This window comes from Pelophylax lessonae, assembly GCF_965119305.1.
Source record: "Pelophylax lessonae genome assembly, chromosome: 3".
Taxonomy (NCBI): domain Eukaryota; kingdom Metazoa; phylum Chordata; class Amphibia; order Anura; family Ranidae; genus Pelophylax; species Pelophylax lessonae.
In genome coordinates, this window is record NC_138770.1 from 115,079,796 (window position 1) to 115,095,703 (window position 15,908).

Genomic DNA, 15,908 nt, shown 5'->3' on the forward strand with positions numbered 1-15,908 from the left:
CATAGTTTGGAGACCCCTGGCCTATAGCATTGAGTGTATTAGCCAATTCTAGTGGGTACTAAAAACCAGCATATCATGACCTTTTAATTTTTTCTAAAGTCAGAATGCTACATGAGCTAGATTTCCCTGTGGCCTAAATTGATGGATATTGATTTAAAATAAGTAGAGTAATTTTTCTTGCTTGATGATGTTTTTTGGTAATTTTCTTTCTCTTTACAGGTGTTCTCTCCACTATAGGAAATGGCTATGTATTGTTTATGGCATGTCGAAGGAAAAAAAAGCTCAGACCAGCTGAGATCATGACCATGAATTTAGCATTTTGTGACTTGGGAATATCAGGTAAATTCAAGAGCCATAAATACTCAAGCGAATTATTCAAATTTGAAAAGGTTGTGTTGGTTTTAAAAATTGTAATTAAAAAGGTATTACTGTAGTCCAGGTGAAGTCCTCTAACATCCATGTATTTTGTACTCTCACTTGCAACTCCTAATCTGTCGCAGTTGGACATCATGTTTTTATGCACTTTAAAGGACCTCATCTTTGGAGACATTGTTCTTTAATGATGCCTCCTACCCCCCCCCCCAAGTGCAAACAGCTTAGTTTACAGATTACCCAGCTAGCAAGGACCTGGTTTCCTACTCCTTATTCAACCCTTTCATTCCTAAGGGGAGAGCCATGTTTAAGTGATCGCTGGAGGTTGCAGCAAGTATGGCTACCCATAGAAATAAATGGGGCAACGTGGCACATGTACAAAATGAAAGGGCCGCCTGAGTCCATGCTGGTGGTACAATCACTGGATCAGGGACTGAAGATAAGTAAAAACCCATGCTGCCTGCACTCAAAGGGGTGGAGACTTCATTAAAGGGCAACTTCACCAATGTCCATTGGTGTGCACAGCCTATTGTATTAGGGTGTGCACTACAGAGCACATACACACATGTGTATGTCGTTGATGGTGTCAGTAGTTTTTATTTTTCTTTTACAATTTTTTTTTTCATTATTTGTTACAATATAATTTTTTTTTTTACTATTTTTTAAGAGCCCTGTTGGGGGGCTTTGGTGACAATTCAAGGGTTTAAACAAAGAGAAAGGGACTGAGGACAGAGCTTCCCCAGCCCCTTTCTCTGCAACCTCATCTGCACTGGACAGTGAACGAATAGGAAATGCTCTTTGCTGAATGGCTTCCTGTTCATTTAAAATATGAAGCATAGTAAATATAGTTTACTATGATTCAGTTAAGAATGAACACAGGAGCGATTGGTACAGATCACTCACTGTGCTCTTTTGTTCTGAAACATCCTCTGCAGCTGGAGAGGAAAGGAGGGAAGCAGGGGAGAGACAGGGGATGCCAGAAAGCAGGGGGAATTGCCGCCACGCATGGTGATTAGGGTGTGAGCAGGGACACCCAGCACACCCTGTGCAAATGCCTATGCCAATGTTCCTGTGGTCACTGGTCTGTCAATTTACCTAACCATAGTGGCCTGCTAATAATATGTTATTGGAACCTTTATTCAGACCTTTATTGAAACCTCGGCAACCTCCAAGACCCTACTGTTACAAAGAAATCCCAGGACATTCTGACAGCCAAAGCTCCAAGGTTTCTGTATGGCGTAGAGCCTTCCAATATCTCCTGCCCTGCCACACATATTCCTATTAGCCCATCACTACAATGGGCTGCCCCACTAGTCAGTAGGAATTTGAAAGAGGTAGTAAGGGGCAAACAAGTTTTGTTACTATCAGAAAACACTAAATCTTTGGCAAAATAGCTACAATTTAGCTTTAGGAGTATGGTTTTGAAAGGTGCTGCCCCCAAACCCCCCTCTCTCCCTCTAGATTTAGTTTCAGCACCATTTTTATATTGACCTTTTTCATGTAGTGAGAAACAGTTTATATACTTTCCTGTGATATCTTTGCCAGGCAATTTATGCAGGGACAGATGCTGGGAGTTCAGTTCCCATTGAAGTAGGCAGGGCCCCAAAACTACATCTCCCAAGGGCCTTTCCCAGTGTGTGTCCAGACTCTTGAAGCAATGTTTTTCTGGGAATTTTATTGATGTAGACATATAGAAGCCATAATACCCAAACATTCACTGCATCTGACTATCTGAAAATTTTTTACCCGGCTTCTTCATTTTTTAAATTGTCAAGCTGGGTGGTGTTAACAGGGCCATCCACGGTTTGAATTTTGGCCGATTCAACAGGAATTGTCCAAAATTCAAAACACGTATGATCAACAATTGAGATCTACTCCTAAATAGCCATTAAAATAAAATATAGGGCTCGGGCAGAGAGAGCTGATGAAGTCATTGGTATGTATACCACACAGATCCATAGCTTCAGATTTGACCTTTTGATGACCAAAGACTCTTTTACCCAGGAGCCAGGAACGTGGGAGGATTCCCCTCAATATTCCATCATTTTCACACCTTATGGATTTATCACGGCAAAATAATTCTGTGTATTCCCAGGAGCCTTATCACTAGCTCTGCTGACCTTAAGACTAGCCTCAGTATTTTTCCTGAATCATCCAAAAACAATTATAATGATTTCTAGTGCAGAAAAAGAAATATTGATTTGTCTCAAGTGATTTTGGCATGATAAAATCCTCCACTACTGTGTGATATACATGCGATCAGTAGTTGAGAAAGGTTTTAAGATGTACCTTAAAGGCTAACTCCAGCCTTCACACCATGGTATATGTTACACCCAAATTAGGTAACATCGCACCAAGAAGATCCCTCCAAAAGGGCCCCCTTCCCCAACAGCGTACGTGGTTCTTGTCTGCCCGCACAGCCATGTCATTCTGTAACAATCCTACAGGCTCACCTGAGTCAGAGGACTGCTGGCCGTAGGTAAGAGTGGAGCCCAGTGGCAAGGACCGCAGGCCGGTAGTAGGTGCAGGAAGTCTGGCAGAGGTGTGGTCAGACAAGTGGTAGCAGTGCTGGATGCCGGATGGACACCAGGTAGTACTCTGCTAAGGACACGGGTTCACCTGAGGTGCGGAAATTAAGTGCTAGCTGGTTTTCACTAGAGCCCCTGATGGTGGGGATAGACTGCACTGCAAGCTAACACCAGCTCGCGGTCCCCAGGATCACCCAGCCAGGCAGAGTGCAGGTTCGGTCCGGAGGTGGAGAAGCAGACAAGGGACAACCAGAGAGAAGTCAGATGAGCCAAAGGTCGGGGCGGGCAGCAGTAAGCGTGGTCAGACAATCCGGATCGGCAACGGAGGTAGCAGTTCAGTAGGTAGGGACAAAGCAGAAGAGTAGTCAGTAGTCAGTTCCTGGTCAGCAGTGGATTTGTGGTAGTAGATAGAGCAGCAGATGAGGAGTAGCTTGATCAAGGCTCAGGAGCTCAATAATCAGTAAGCTTGAGTGCAAGGGGCTGGACTTATATAGGGAAGTACCAGGTGTGGGGAATCAAGGGTGATGAGCAAGGCTTGGCAAGACTAAGGTTAAAATAATAGGCTTCAGGGAAGAATGTCCAGATAGGATGGTAGCCTAGTAAGCAGGGCTACCGCCTGGGATGTGGCTGGTCACGGGTTTGAATCCCGACAGTACTCCCCCCCCCCTTCCAAGGTGACTTCCGGGCACTGCAGGGGCAGGCTTACCGGGGTGCCATTGGTGGAACTCTTTTACCAGTCTGGGGGCGTGGACGTTTTCTTCTGGTTCCCAGGAGTTATCCTCGGGAGGGTAACCCTCCCACCCAATTAGATATTGTAGTCTTCCCCGGTGGATCCTGGAGTCGAGGATGTTTGCGACAGTGTATTCTTCTTCACCCTGTACCCTCACGGGTGGTGGAGGGGGCGAGTGGCAGCCTGTGAAGGTGTTCTCCACGTATGGCTTGAGGAGGGAGCAATGGAAGACAGGGTGCACCCTAATGGAGTCCGGAAGATCGAGCCAGAGATTTGAGCGGAGATCCGGAATGGACCCATGTATTTTTGGGCCAACTTTTTGGAGGGGAATCTTCAATCTGAGGTTCCTGGTGGACAGCCACACCTTGTCTCCCACATGGAAGCCCGGGTGGGTTTGCGGCGTCTGTCTGCTCCCTGTTTAAAGTGCCTCTGGGCGAGCTGGAGGTTGTTTATAATGTTCTTTTGTGCCTCCTGTAGGTTTGTTAGGCGTTCTGCCACTGCTGGGAGGTTGGAGGCGACAGGTAGGTGGGGAATGAACACCGGGTGCGAGCCTGTGTTAGCAAAGAAGGGGCTATGCTTGGTTGAGCTGTGCTCAGCATTGTTGTAGGCGAACTCGGCCGTGGAGAGATGGTCAAGCCAGTCATCCTGCAGGGGGGAGCTGAAACAGCGTAGGAATTGCTCTAGGGTCTGATTAGTTCTCTCCGTCTGCCCATTTGACTGAGGGTGGAAGGCGGAGGACAGGTTCACCTTAACCCCGAGCGCCAAGCACAAGTTCTTCCAGAACTTAGAGGCAAATTGTATGCCTCGGTCGGAGACCACGTCGTCCAGGATCCCATGCAGCCTGAAGACCTCTCTGAGAATAAGATCGGCTGTCTGTTTGGCGGTGGGTAGGCCTTTGTAGGGGATGAAATGGGCCATCTTGGTAAGGCGGTCAACTACGACCAGGATGGTGTTCATCCCTTTTGAAGGAGGAAGGTCTACCACAAAGTCCATTGAGATCGAGCCCCAGGGGCGGGAGGGAATGGAGAGAGGTTGTAACAGACCCACGGGAGAGGAACGAGGAGTCTTATTGCGGGCACAGACCGTGCACGAGGAGATGTACCTCTTGATGTCCTCCTTGTATGTTGGCCACCAGAAGGAGCGGGAGAGAAGCTCCTGGGTCTTTCTTGTGCCTAGATGACCGGCCAGCTTGGAGTCATGGTTGAGTACTTCAAGACGTGAGATTTCTGGTACATATAACTGTAGGTCCTGATGAAACCAATGACTGTTCTTAAACGCAAGGCTGACATTCCTTGTGGGGTGGGCGAGGAAGGGGTAATTTTTGTATCCTTCTTTGATTGTGCCCAGTAGTTCTTTAGAGTAGGTGGCCCCTATGACCCTTCTCTCGGGTAGGATGTTGTCTTGACCCTTGTTACACTGCGAGGGCTCTGAAAACATTCTGGAGAGGGCGTCAGCCTTACCGTTCTTTGATCCGGGGCGATAGGTAATGAGAAAGTTGAAGCGGGAAAAGAATAGGCTCCATCTGGCCTGTCTGGCTGAGAGTCTCTTAGCGCTGCGGATGAACTCGAGGTTCTTGTGGTCAGTTAGTACGATTATGGGGTTGGTGGCTCCCTCCAGCAGGTGTCTCCACTCGGAGAAGGCATCCTTGATCGCCAGTAGTTCCTTGTTCCCGATGTCATAATTCCTCTCGGAGGGGGACATGTGGCGGGAGAAATCTGCGCACTGGTGTAGTAGCATCTTCTCCCCTGACCGTTGTGTCAGAACAGCCCCCACCGCAGAGTCAGATGCATCCACTTCAACTGTAAATGGCAGCTCGGGGTTGGGGTGGATTAGGATTGGAGCAGAAGTGAAGAGGAGCTTCAACTTGGTGAAGGCCTCCTGTGCCTCGGGTGTCCAGGAGAAGGGGACTGCTTTCGTGGTGAGTTGGGTGATTGGTGCTATGACCTTGGAGAAGTTCCGGATAAACTTCCGATAGAAGTTGGCAAAGCCAATGAATCTTTTTATCTCCTTCTCGTTTCTCGGAATGGGCCAGTTCATCACGGCTTGGACCTTCCCCGGGTCCATGCTTAGGCCCTCTGGGGAGATGATGTATCCGAGGAACTGAGTTCTCTCAAACTCACATTTCTCTAGCTTGATATAGAGAGAGTTCTGTCGGAGTCTCTGCAGTACCCTGCGGACGTGTTCGCGGTGCTGCTCGAGGTCTTCAGAGAAGATCAAGATGTCGTCCAGGTAAACAACTACAAACAGATCGAGCATGTCCCTGAGGATGTCAGTAATAAAGTGCTGGAAGGTGGCGGGAGCATTGCAGAGTCCGAAAGGCATGACTAGGTACTCGAAGTGACCATAACGTGTCCGAAAGGCAGCCTTCCACTCATCCCCAGGGCGGATTCGGACGAGGTTGTAGGCCCCTCGAAGGTCGAGTTTAGTGAAAATCTTCGCTGCCCGGAGTCTCTCGAGGAGTTCTGAAATCAGTGGGAGTGGGTACCGGTTCTTTACGGTTTTGTCGTTAAGCTTCCTGTAGTCAATGCAGGGACGCAGGGAGGAGTCTTTTTTTTCTCTACGAAGAAAAAGGGGGCTCCCGCAGGGGAGGTAGAGGGTTGGATGAACCCTTTCCTTAGGTCCTCGTCCAGGTACTCTTTCAAGGCCCTGAGTTCAGGCTCCGAGAGGGGGTAGATACTGCCAAAGGGTATTTCGGGCCCGGGCAACAGCTCTATAGGGCAGTCATAGGGTCGGTGTGGTGGCAGCTTGTCTGCGTTTTTCTTGTCGCAGACATCCTGGAACTCGCGGTATTGAGGGGGTAGCAGATCCTTGACGGATAGTTCAGAGATGGTGGTGTCTTCGGGTGGAAGGACGGGTTTGTGGGAGCAATTTAGCGAGCAGAACTCGGACGGGAACCGTATGCAGCGGGTTTCCCAGTCCACCGAGGGGTTGTGGGTGGCCAACCATGGGATGCCCAAGATCACCGAGAACTTCGGGGAGGCGATCAGCGAGAAGTGGATCTTCTCGTGGTGATCGGGTTCTATAAGGAGTTGTAGTTCGATTGTCTCGTGAGTCGCCGGCCCCGAAGAGAGTGGGGATCCGTCGACTGTTTCCAGGTCAACAGGGGCTGCCTTGATTGTCAGTGGAATGTTCTTTTCGTGGGCGAAGGTTAGGTCCATGAAGTTGCCTCCCGCCCCGGAGTCTAACATCGCAGAACAAGGGAGTTGTCGCCCCTTGATGTCGATGGGGACGATGAAGTGGGATCCATGAGCCGCCGTGTTGTTATCTTCAGGGGCTGCTTCCAGGGTTGGAGTCTGTAATTGCTCCTTTAGCTCCGTGACGGCAATAGTTCTTCGAATCTTATTGGGACATTTGATGGCAAAATGACCCGGCTCTCCACAGTAGAGGCAGAGGTTTTCGGCCAGCCGTCTCTCCTTCTCAGTTGTGGATAGAGACCTCCGTAATGCGTCGACCTGCATAGGTTCAGTTGCTGACTGAGGGTCGCGCTGGGCGGTAGAGGAGAAGGAGTAAGTGGGTCTGTGGTCCAAGGACCAGGGTCTTTCCTTCTTCCTCTCGGAGAGTCTTTGATCTATCTGGATGCATAACTGAATAAAGTCATCCAGATCGTCCGGGGCCTCAACTCCGGCGAGTTCGTCTTTTAGTCTTTTATTGCTTCGGTCAGGCCTCGCCGGAATTGGCTCCTCTGTGCTGCTGGGTTCCAGATGGTGTCCGTGACTCAACGGCGAAATTCGGCGGTATATTCGGCAACGGAGCGTCTCCCTTGTCGCAGACTATGTAGTCGCGCCTCGGCTGTCGCACAGCAGTTGGGGTCATCGAAGACTAGGCTCATGGCGGTGATGAAGTTGTTAAGGTCCAGGAGCTGATTGTTAGACTCCACGTATGGCGGCGCCCATGCTAATGCTTCATCCATCAAGAGATTGATCATGAATAGCACCTTCTTTTTATCGGTGGTGAAGGGGGCCGGGTTCATCTGAAAATTGATGCGGAACTGGTTCAGAAATCCCCGATACTGGCGTCTGTCACCGCCGAATTTTGATGGGAGTGGCATGCGGGTGTCTGAGGACGTCTAGGAGTTGCCTCTGTAGTTCAATAATCTCCCTCTGTTGGCTTTTGACTACGTCTTGGAGCTGGTCAAATTTTTCCTGATGCGTAGTACCAAATTCTTGAAGTTCAGTGACCTGTTTACACAGAGTGGCCATTGCGGACTCCATAGTTAAGGCTGATTATTCTGTAACAATCCTACAGGCTTACCTGAGTCAGAGGACTGCTGGCCGGAGGTAGGAGTGGAGCCCAGTGGCAAGGACCGCAGGCCGGTAGTAGGTGCAGGAAGTCTGGCAGAGGCGTGGTCAGACAATCCGGGTTGGCTACGGTGGTAGCAGTGCTGGATGCCGGATGGACACCAGGTAGTACTCTGCTGAGGACACGGGTTCATCTGAGGTGCGGAAACTAAGTGCTAGCTGGTTTTCACTAGAGCCCCTGATGGTGGGGATAGACTGCGCTGCAAGCTAACAACCAGGTCGCGGTCCCCAGGATCACCCAGCCAGGCAGAGTGCAGGTTTGGTCCGGAGGTGGAGAAGCAGACAAGGGACAACCAGAGAGAAGTCAGACGAGCCAAAGGTCGGGGCGGGCAGCAGTAAACGTGGTCAGACAATCCGGATCGGCAACGGAGGTAGCAGTTCAGTAGGTAGCGACAAAGCAGAAGAGTAGTCGGTAGTCAGTTCCTGGTCAGCAGTGGATTTGTGGTAGTAGATAGAGCAACAGATGAGGATTAGCTTGATCAAGGCTCAGGAGCTCAATAATCAGCAAGCTTGAGTGCAAGGGGCTGGACTTATATAGGGAAGTACCAGGTGTGGGGAATCAAGGGTGATGAGCAAGGCTTGGCAAGACTAAGGTTAAAATAATAGGCTTCAGGGAAGAATGTCCAGATAGGACGGTAGCCTAGTAAGCAGGGCTACCGCCTGGGATGTGGCTGGTCACGGGTTAGAATCCTGACACATTCATTCACAGAGATCTGCGATGGACTTATAGTTCCCAATGGAAAACAAGTGTGGTGATCACTGTATTTGTAGTCCATTGACATTCCTGCTAGGGGGGGTCGCAGGGGTCGCCATGGTGACCGGGCCCCATGCTTCAGGGGGCCTGGGAGGGCCCCCTGTATGCAGGGGCAGACTGAATGGTCAGGCACTTCGGACGTAGTCCGAGGGCCCGGCTGGGAAGCCAGGAAGGGGGAGCCCGGCCAGTAAGGGGGCCTGCCGCCCAGTATAACATTTTAACTCACCCAGCAGCGCGATAAGTAGTAGGAGGAGAGGAGGGGCCCGGCGGCCGGCGCTGACTCAGTGTGAGGAGGGGAGCTGGGGAGGGGCCCGGCGGCTGCTGCTGCTTCGGTGAGAGGAGGAGGGCAGGCCCAGGCTAGCGCTGGATTCAATGGTGATGGTGTCCTGTGTGCGGGAGCGTGTCGGAGTTCAGTGGATGCCATTGCCTGCGATTGTGTAGGACTCGTGAGCATGCGTGACTGTCGTCTCTCCTCTCATCTTCTACCTTCATCCCTCGATCCCTGGCGGTGGTTTCTGTTGGATTGTGAGTAGTTCTTGTGGCCTCTCCTCTGTGAAATCCAGCTCCACTCAATTGTCTCTTCTGTGGCTGTGAGGAATGATCATGGGTACATACATTTGCATTATCCCAAACAATTTTAATAAAAATCATATTTTTATAAAAATTGTGTGGGATAATGCAAATGTATGTACACATTATTCCTCAGAGGAGAGACCATTGAGTGGAGCTGGATTAGTTGCTGATGCCTTGGCCTTGCAATTTTCAAAGGCGTTCCCTCTTCCTCAGATCCCCTGTTTCTGTTTGATTGTGAGTAATTCTTGTAACATGGCCTCTATGTGAAATCCAGCTCCACTCAATGGTCTCTTCTGTGAGGAATGATGTGTATATACATTTGCATTATCCCCCACAATTTTAATAAATGTATATGAAAAAATATGATTTATATATTTTTATTAAAATTGTGTGGGGTAATGCAAATGTACACATTATTCCTCAGAGGAGAGAACATTGAGTGGAGCTCCGAGCTGGATTTCACATAGAGGCCATGTTACAAGAACTACTCACAATCAAACAGAAACAGGGGATCTGAGGAAGAGGGAACGCCTTTGAAAATTGCAAGGCCAAGGCATCAGCAACTAATCCAGCTCCACTCAATGGTCTCTCCTCTGAGGAATAATGTGTACATTTGCATTATCCCACACAATATTTATAAAAATATATGATTTTTATTAAATATATATATATATATATATATTATATATTTTTATTAAAATTGTGTTGGATAATACAAATGTATATACAAACAAAATCAAAGTGCTATTGTCAAAAGTGCTGAAGTGTATATAATAAATATGTAAGTATTAAGTCACACATAACTATCACCATCAGCTATAAACGGTGAATAGTCCAAAATGTTAGTCCCATGTGCAAATATGTGGCAACCAAATGTGGTGATTATATGGTATACAAGCAGTAGTCGGTTAGATGGCTTGCGTCCCAGTGGATGGAATTCCTGTTGGTGGTCTCAGAGGACAAGATAAGGAAGAGGGCTCCTCATAGTGTTAGCCCCGGTTCACATTAGTGCAATCATGGAGATCGCATGTAATTCGGAGCGCACTGCTCCTAAATTACATGCGATCTCATGTGCGGAGCAAATTTCAGCCATACACTTTGTACTACTGACATTGCACTTTCGACTGGCCCTGGCGTTCCGCCACCAGGCTGGGAGGGAAGGGCCCTATCCGGGGGGCCCTTTATGGTTTCTTGCATCGGGCCCTGAAGGTTCTAGTTACGCCACTGATTCCTGCAGTTCTTCAAATGAAAGTCTGTACCTCAGTACAGATATAGAGCTGAAGGAGCCTGGCATTGCACCCATCTATATCTTTACCTATATCCACTGATCGTGGTTGCAATGCTTTCGAAATTCATTTGTCAAAATATAATAAATGCACATTTTTTTTTTTTTAAAGGCAATATACACTATTTTGTCAAAAGTATTGGGCGCCTGCCTTTAAACTCGCTCAACCATGTCCTTATGGACCTTGTTGTTTTTCAGGAGTTGGGCTTGGCCCTTAGTTACAGTGAAGGGAACTCTTAAGGCGTTAGCATACCAAAACATTTTGGACAATTTCATGCTTCCAACTTTATTTGAACAGTTTGGGGATGGCCTCTTCCTGTTTCACAAAGCAAGGTCCATAAAGACATGGATGAGCGAGTTTGGGGTGGAGGAACTTGACTGGCCTGCACAGAGTCCTGACCTCAATCCAATAGAACACCTTTTGGATGAATTTGAGAGGAGACTGCGAGCCATGCCTTTTTGTCTACTGCACTAGATCAGGCCACATCCTTTTCAACAGTGGGGAATACCTTGAAAGGGGGGCAGAAAAGCCTCCCTTGCTTGCAATTCACTTTTGTCCCAATGCTGGCGGACAAGAGCCTCTACCCCATCTCTCTGTGCCCCCCCAAAAAAGTGGTTGGGTTGTGAGTAAAATGAAGTGGGGACTTGGTGTAACCTTTAAAATAAGGGGGAAATTAAATATGTATGCCCCCTTCCCAGAAGAATAAGCCCAGGGGTACATTACTACCCCGTACCCATGCCCATGAAGGGTTAAAAGAACACACTGAATTAAATAATTTTTTCAACTAAAACTCAAACACTTATAAATTGGCTTTTGAAACCAAAATGTATTAATGTCCCTATAATTCAACCAATCATCAATAACATGGTCCAGCAAGGTAATACACGTCAATAGCGATGACCTGTCGCCCGCTGATTTTTTTCGCACTGCACACCCCATCGTAGAATAACCAATACCCAGCTGTAGTAATTAAAATCACCTGGAATCCCAAATGATGTAATTTGCCAATTTGGTGCTGGAGCACCACTACATAGAAGTCAATTATGTTTCTGCAGCTCATGTAATGCAGAAGCCACAAGAACATCCATTATGTTACACCAACGCCATCTAGTGGGTATTAAACAAACAGCCATACTGTCTTACAGTTGCAGCAGCATTCCGGTTCTGTAAAGCCAGACAATAAGCTGTTTACACGTAATGACTGGAAAAGTCACATCAGAGTTATATTGATAAAATATAGATTCATGGAAAAAAACAAATATATATTTTTGGGAGACCAATTGATTTAAAAACAGAGTTGTAATTTATAGGTGAGGTTAAAGTGAATCTGTGAGGGTATATAGGGGGAGATTTACGAAAATACTGGAGCACTCAGAATGTGGTGCAGCTGTGTATGGTAGTCAATCAGCTTCTAAATTCAGTTTGTTCAATACAAGCTTTGATCAATAAGCCCGTAAGCTTATAGGTTTCAATGTAGAGCTGTACCAGAATTTGCATGCTCTGGTTTTGGTAGATCTCCCCTACTGCTGCTATACTGCTGCTATGAAGTAATTTTTGATATGATATTTTCAATTATACATGCTGAGATCTATACTTTGGTACTCCTTTTTAGCGCCAAAATCTGTCTGAATGAAAGGATTCGGGTGGCTATGGCAAGCCTTTAGGATAAGCTGATAATATCATTGCCTCTCCATGGCAGATGTTTTATTTGCCCCCAGGGATGCAACATGTAGGCAGTTCTTTTCTTTTCTAAGATGCATGGCTGCTGTCAGCCTTTTTTTCCTTTACTAACTAACAAAACACTGATCTTGGAAATGCATGCAGTAGACGAGCTGAGACTTTTAAGCCTTCTCTGGCTGCATACTGTCACCAGGCAGTGATATCAGGATCAGGATCAGGATGACAGTCTCTGAAAAAATGTATTTTAGGAAAACTATTCTGCTTATGCTTAGGGATGAAGTAATGATAGTGGAAGAATATAAACAAGAGTTGATGACTGTATTACAGAGCAAGAAAAGATTTTGCCATAACAATGTACAACTGTGTGTCATGTGATTTGATCACTGATTACTTTCCATATTGTTACAGTGACGGGAAAACCATTCACCATCATATCCTGTTTTAGCCATCGCTGGGTGTTTGGTTGGAGCATCTGTCAGTGGTATGGATGGGTTGGCTTCTTCTTTGGATGTGGTAGTCTTATCACTATGACAGTGGTCAGCTTTGACAGATACATGAAAATCTGCCATCTGAGATATGGTAAGTTCAAGATTAAGAGATGACTGGAAATGCATTTCATTAGAGCTCATCTCTTTAATAGAAAAGTACCGTTTTTTTTTTTTTTTTTTCAGACATTATTATTTTAAGTAATATTGAAGTTTATACACTGATATTAAATTTCCTTGGGGTGTTGGTAGACCCTGGCACCCAAAGCACATACCCCAGGTCTGCTTCTGAGTGCCTCCCTTGAGGTATGGAGATGATACCTTCTATACAGTATACAGTTCTGGAAGATTGTGTATTTTATCTTCTTTTCAGTCCATCTATCACTTATTTTTTCATTATAAAATAAAATGACAGCTATTAGAACAATTCATTTTTGTTCAGTTAAAAAGATTACATTAGTCTTAGATTTGATTCAAAGTGGTCATAATGGTGTCCTACCAGCCCTTCAATATTTTAATGTGTGCTCAGAGGTCTATTATGGCCCTAGAAACACCCCTTATATTTTAATTGTGTGTATTTTTTGTTTTTATTTTAATTTTTTTTCAAATAAAGAGTGCACTTAATTTGCAGGAATTGCTCCAAAAAGAAGGCCCAACATTGCCTCTGAGTTTGTGTTAAAAATTCTGTATGACATCCTGCCTCTAATTCATTCAAATGTCTGTGTAATCTGATTCCTACTGCTATTCATGTATATACAGTATATCCAAAATTATTGGGACACTTGCTTTCACGCACACACACATGAACTTTAATGGCATCCCAATCTTAGTCTGTAGGGTTTAACCACTTGCCGACCGCTCACATGGAGCGTACTGCGGCAAAGTGGCTCGTTATCGTCCAGCGACGTACACCTACGTCGCTGGACTCCTCCCCTTGTGGGTGGCGCGCGCGCCGCCGGAGGCTCGCTCTCGCTGTATTCAGACACAGCGGAAGTCGGGCCAGGGGAGGAGAGGCGGTGATCACCGCCGCTCTTCCCCGATCGTCGGGGATCGAGTGAGGAAATCTGTGTAAACAAAGCGGGCGGATCTCCTATGTGACAGACAGGGACAGATTACAGGATTCAGCATAGCTGAACCTGCGATCTGTGCCTGTTGCCCACAGTCCCCTCCCTCCACACACGTCAGTAAGCACCAGGCATACATTAACCCCTTGATCGCCAATAAAGTTAACCCCTTCCCTGCCAGTGTCATGATTACAGTAACAGTGCATATTTATAGCACGGATTACTGTAGTAATGTCACTGGTACCCCCAAAAGTGTCAAAAATGTCAGTTAGGGGTCCAATCTGTCCGCCGCAATGTTGCAGTCCCAGAAAAAAATCGCAGATCGCCGCCATTACTAGTTAAAAAAAAACAATAAAAATGACATAAATTTCCTGTAGTTAGTAGCTGCGATAACTTTTGCGCAAACCAATCAAAATATGCTTATTGTGATTTTTTTTTTTACCAAACATATGTAGCAGAAAACAAATTGGCCAAAAATGTTAAAAAATTTTGATTTTTACATTTTTTTTGGGAATTTTTATATAAAAAAAATGTGAAAAATATTGTTATTTTTTCAAAGTTGTCGCTCTTTTTATGTTTATAGCGCAAAAAGTAAAATTCGCACAGGTGATCAAATACCACCAAAAGAAAGCTCTATTTGTGGGGAAAAAAGACATAAATTTAATTTGGGTACAGTGTCGCACGACCGCACAATTGTCCGTTAAATTAACGCAGTGCCGAATCGCAAAATATGGCCTGGCCAGGAATGGGGTAAAATCTTCCGGTCTTAAAGCGGTTAAAAATACGCTCATTGAGAATTTTTTTGTCAAAGACATGTAGCTAAATACATTTTGGCCTAAATATATGACAAAAATTGAATATATTGGATATTTTTTAACTGTCAAAGTAGAAAAATATTGTTATTTTTTCAAAATTGTCGCTCTTTTTTTATTATTATCGCAAAAAATGAAAAGTGCAGAGGTGATCAAATATCACCAAAAGAAAGCTCTGTTTGTGAGAAAAAAAGGACGTAAATTTCGTTTGGGTACGGTGTTGCACAACCGCGCAATTGTCAGTTAAATTCGCACAGTGCCAAGTTGCAAAAAGTGGCCTGGACGTAAAGCAGGAAAATCCTCCGGTCCTAAAGTGGTTAATATTGGATTTTCCCTAAGCAAGGTCTATAAAGGCATGGATGAGCGAGTTTGGGGTGGAGGAACTTGACTGGCCTGCACAGAGTCCTGACCTCAATCTGATAAAACACCTTTGGGATGAATTTAGAGCACAGACTACAAGCAAGGCCTTCTCTTCAACATCAGTGTCTAACCTCACAATGCGCTTCTGGAAAAATGGTGAAATATTCCCATAGACACACTCCTAAACCTTGTGGACAGCCTTCCCAGAAGAGTTGAAGCTGTTATAGCTACAAAGGGTGGGCTAACTCAATATTGTACCCTACAGACTAAGACTGGGATGCCATTACAATTCATGTGCGTGTAAAGGCAGGCGTCCCAATACTTTTGGTAATATAATGTATTTCACAAAACAGTAGGTAAAGGAGCCTGCAGAAAGCTAATGCTATGCTTGCAACAAATATTTTTGACAATGAACATTCCCTTTAAATGTTAAATAGCTTCTTACACTATATTAATATCTGTCAGCCAGGTCCCTTTATAATGGGGATTCCTGGTTGAGTTAGAAACGTTATGTATAGGCTAGGGGAAGCATAGACATGGTCACGATCAAAACTCATAGGGAATGTATGGAAAGTGTCCCAGAGTTGGGTTACTTTTGAGAGGTAGTCATATACAGTATCTCACAAAAGTGAGTATACCCCTCACAGTTTTGTGAATATTTTTTTTATATCTTTTCATGTGACAACACTGAAGAAATGACACTTTGCTACAATGTAAAGTAGTGAGTGTAAAGCTTGTATAACAGTGTAAATTTGCTGTCCCCTCAAAATAACTCAACACCCAGCCATTAATGTCTAAACTGCTGGCAAAAAATAATTAGTACACCCCTAAGTTAAAATGTCCAAATTGGGCCCAATTGGCCATTTTTCCTCCCCCGGTGTCATGTGACTAGTTAGTGTTACAAGGTCTCAGGTGTGAATGGGGAGCAGGTGTGTTAAATTTGGTGTTATCGCTCTTTCTCTCTCA

The 15,908-nt window shown here is 45.8% G+C and overlaps 1 protein-coding gene across 1 annotated transcript in view; it reads left to right on the forward strand.

Annotated features, from left to right (window-relative positions):
• OPN5 (opsin 5) overlaps window positions 1–15,908 on the forward strand; it is a 203,033-nt gene that overhangs the window by 161,356 nt on the left and 25,769 nt on the right. Inside the window, exons 3-4 of the mRNA XM_082252505.1 lie at window positions 220–339; window positions 12,630–12,800. Coding sequence (XP_082108631.1) covers window positions 220–339; window positions 12,630–12,800 — 291 coding nt within the window. The remainder of the gene's footprint in view (window positions 1–219; window positions 340–12,629; window positions 12,801–15,908) is intronic.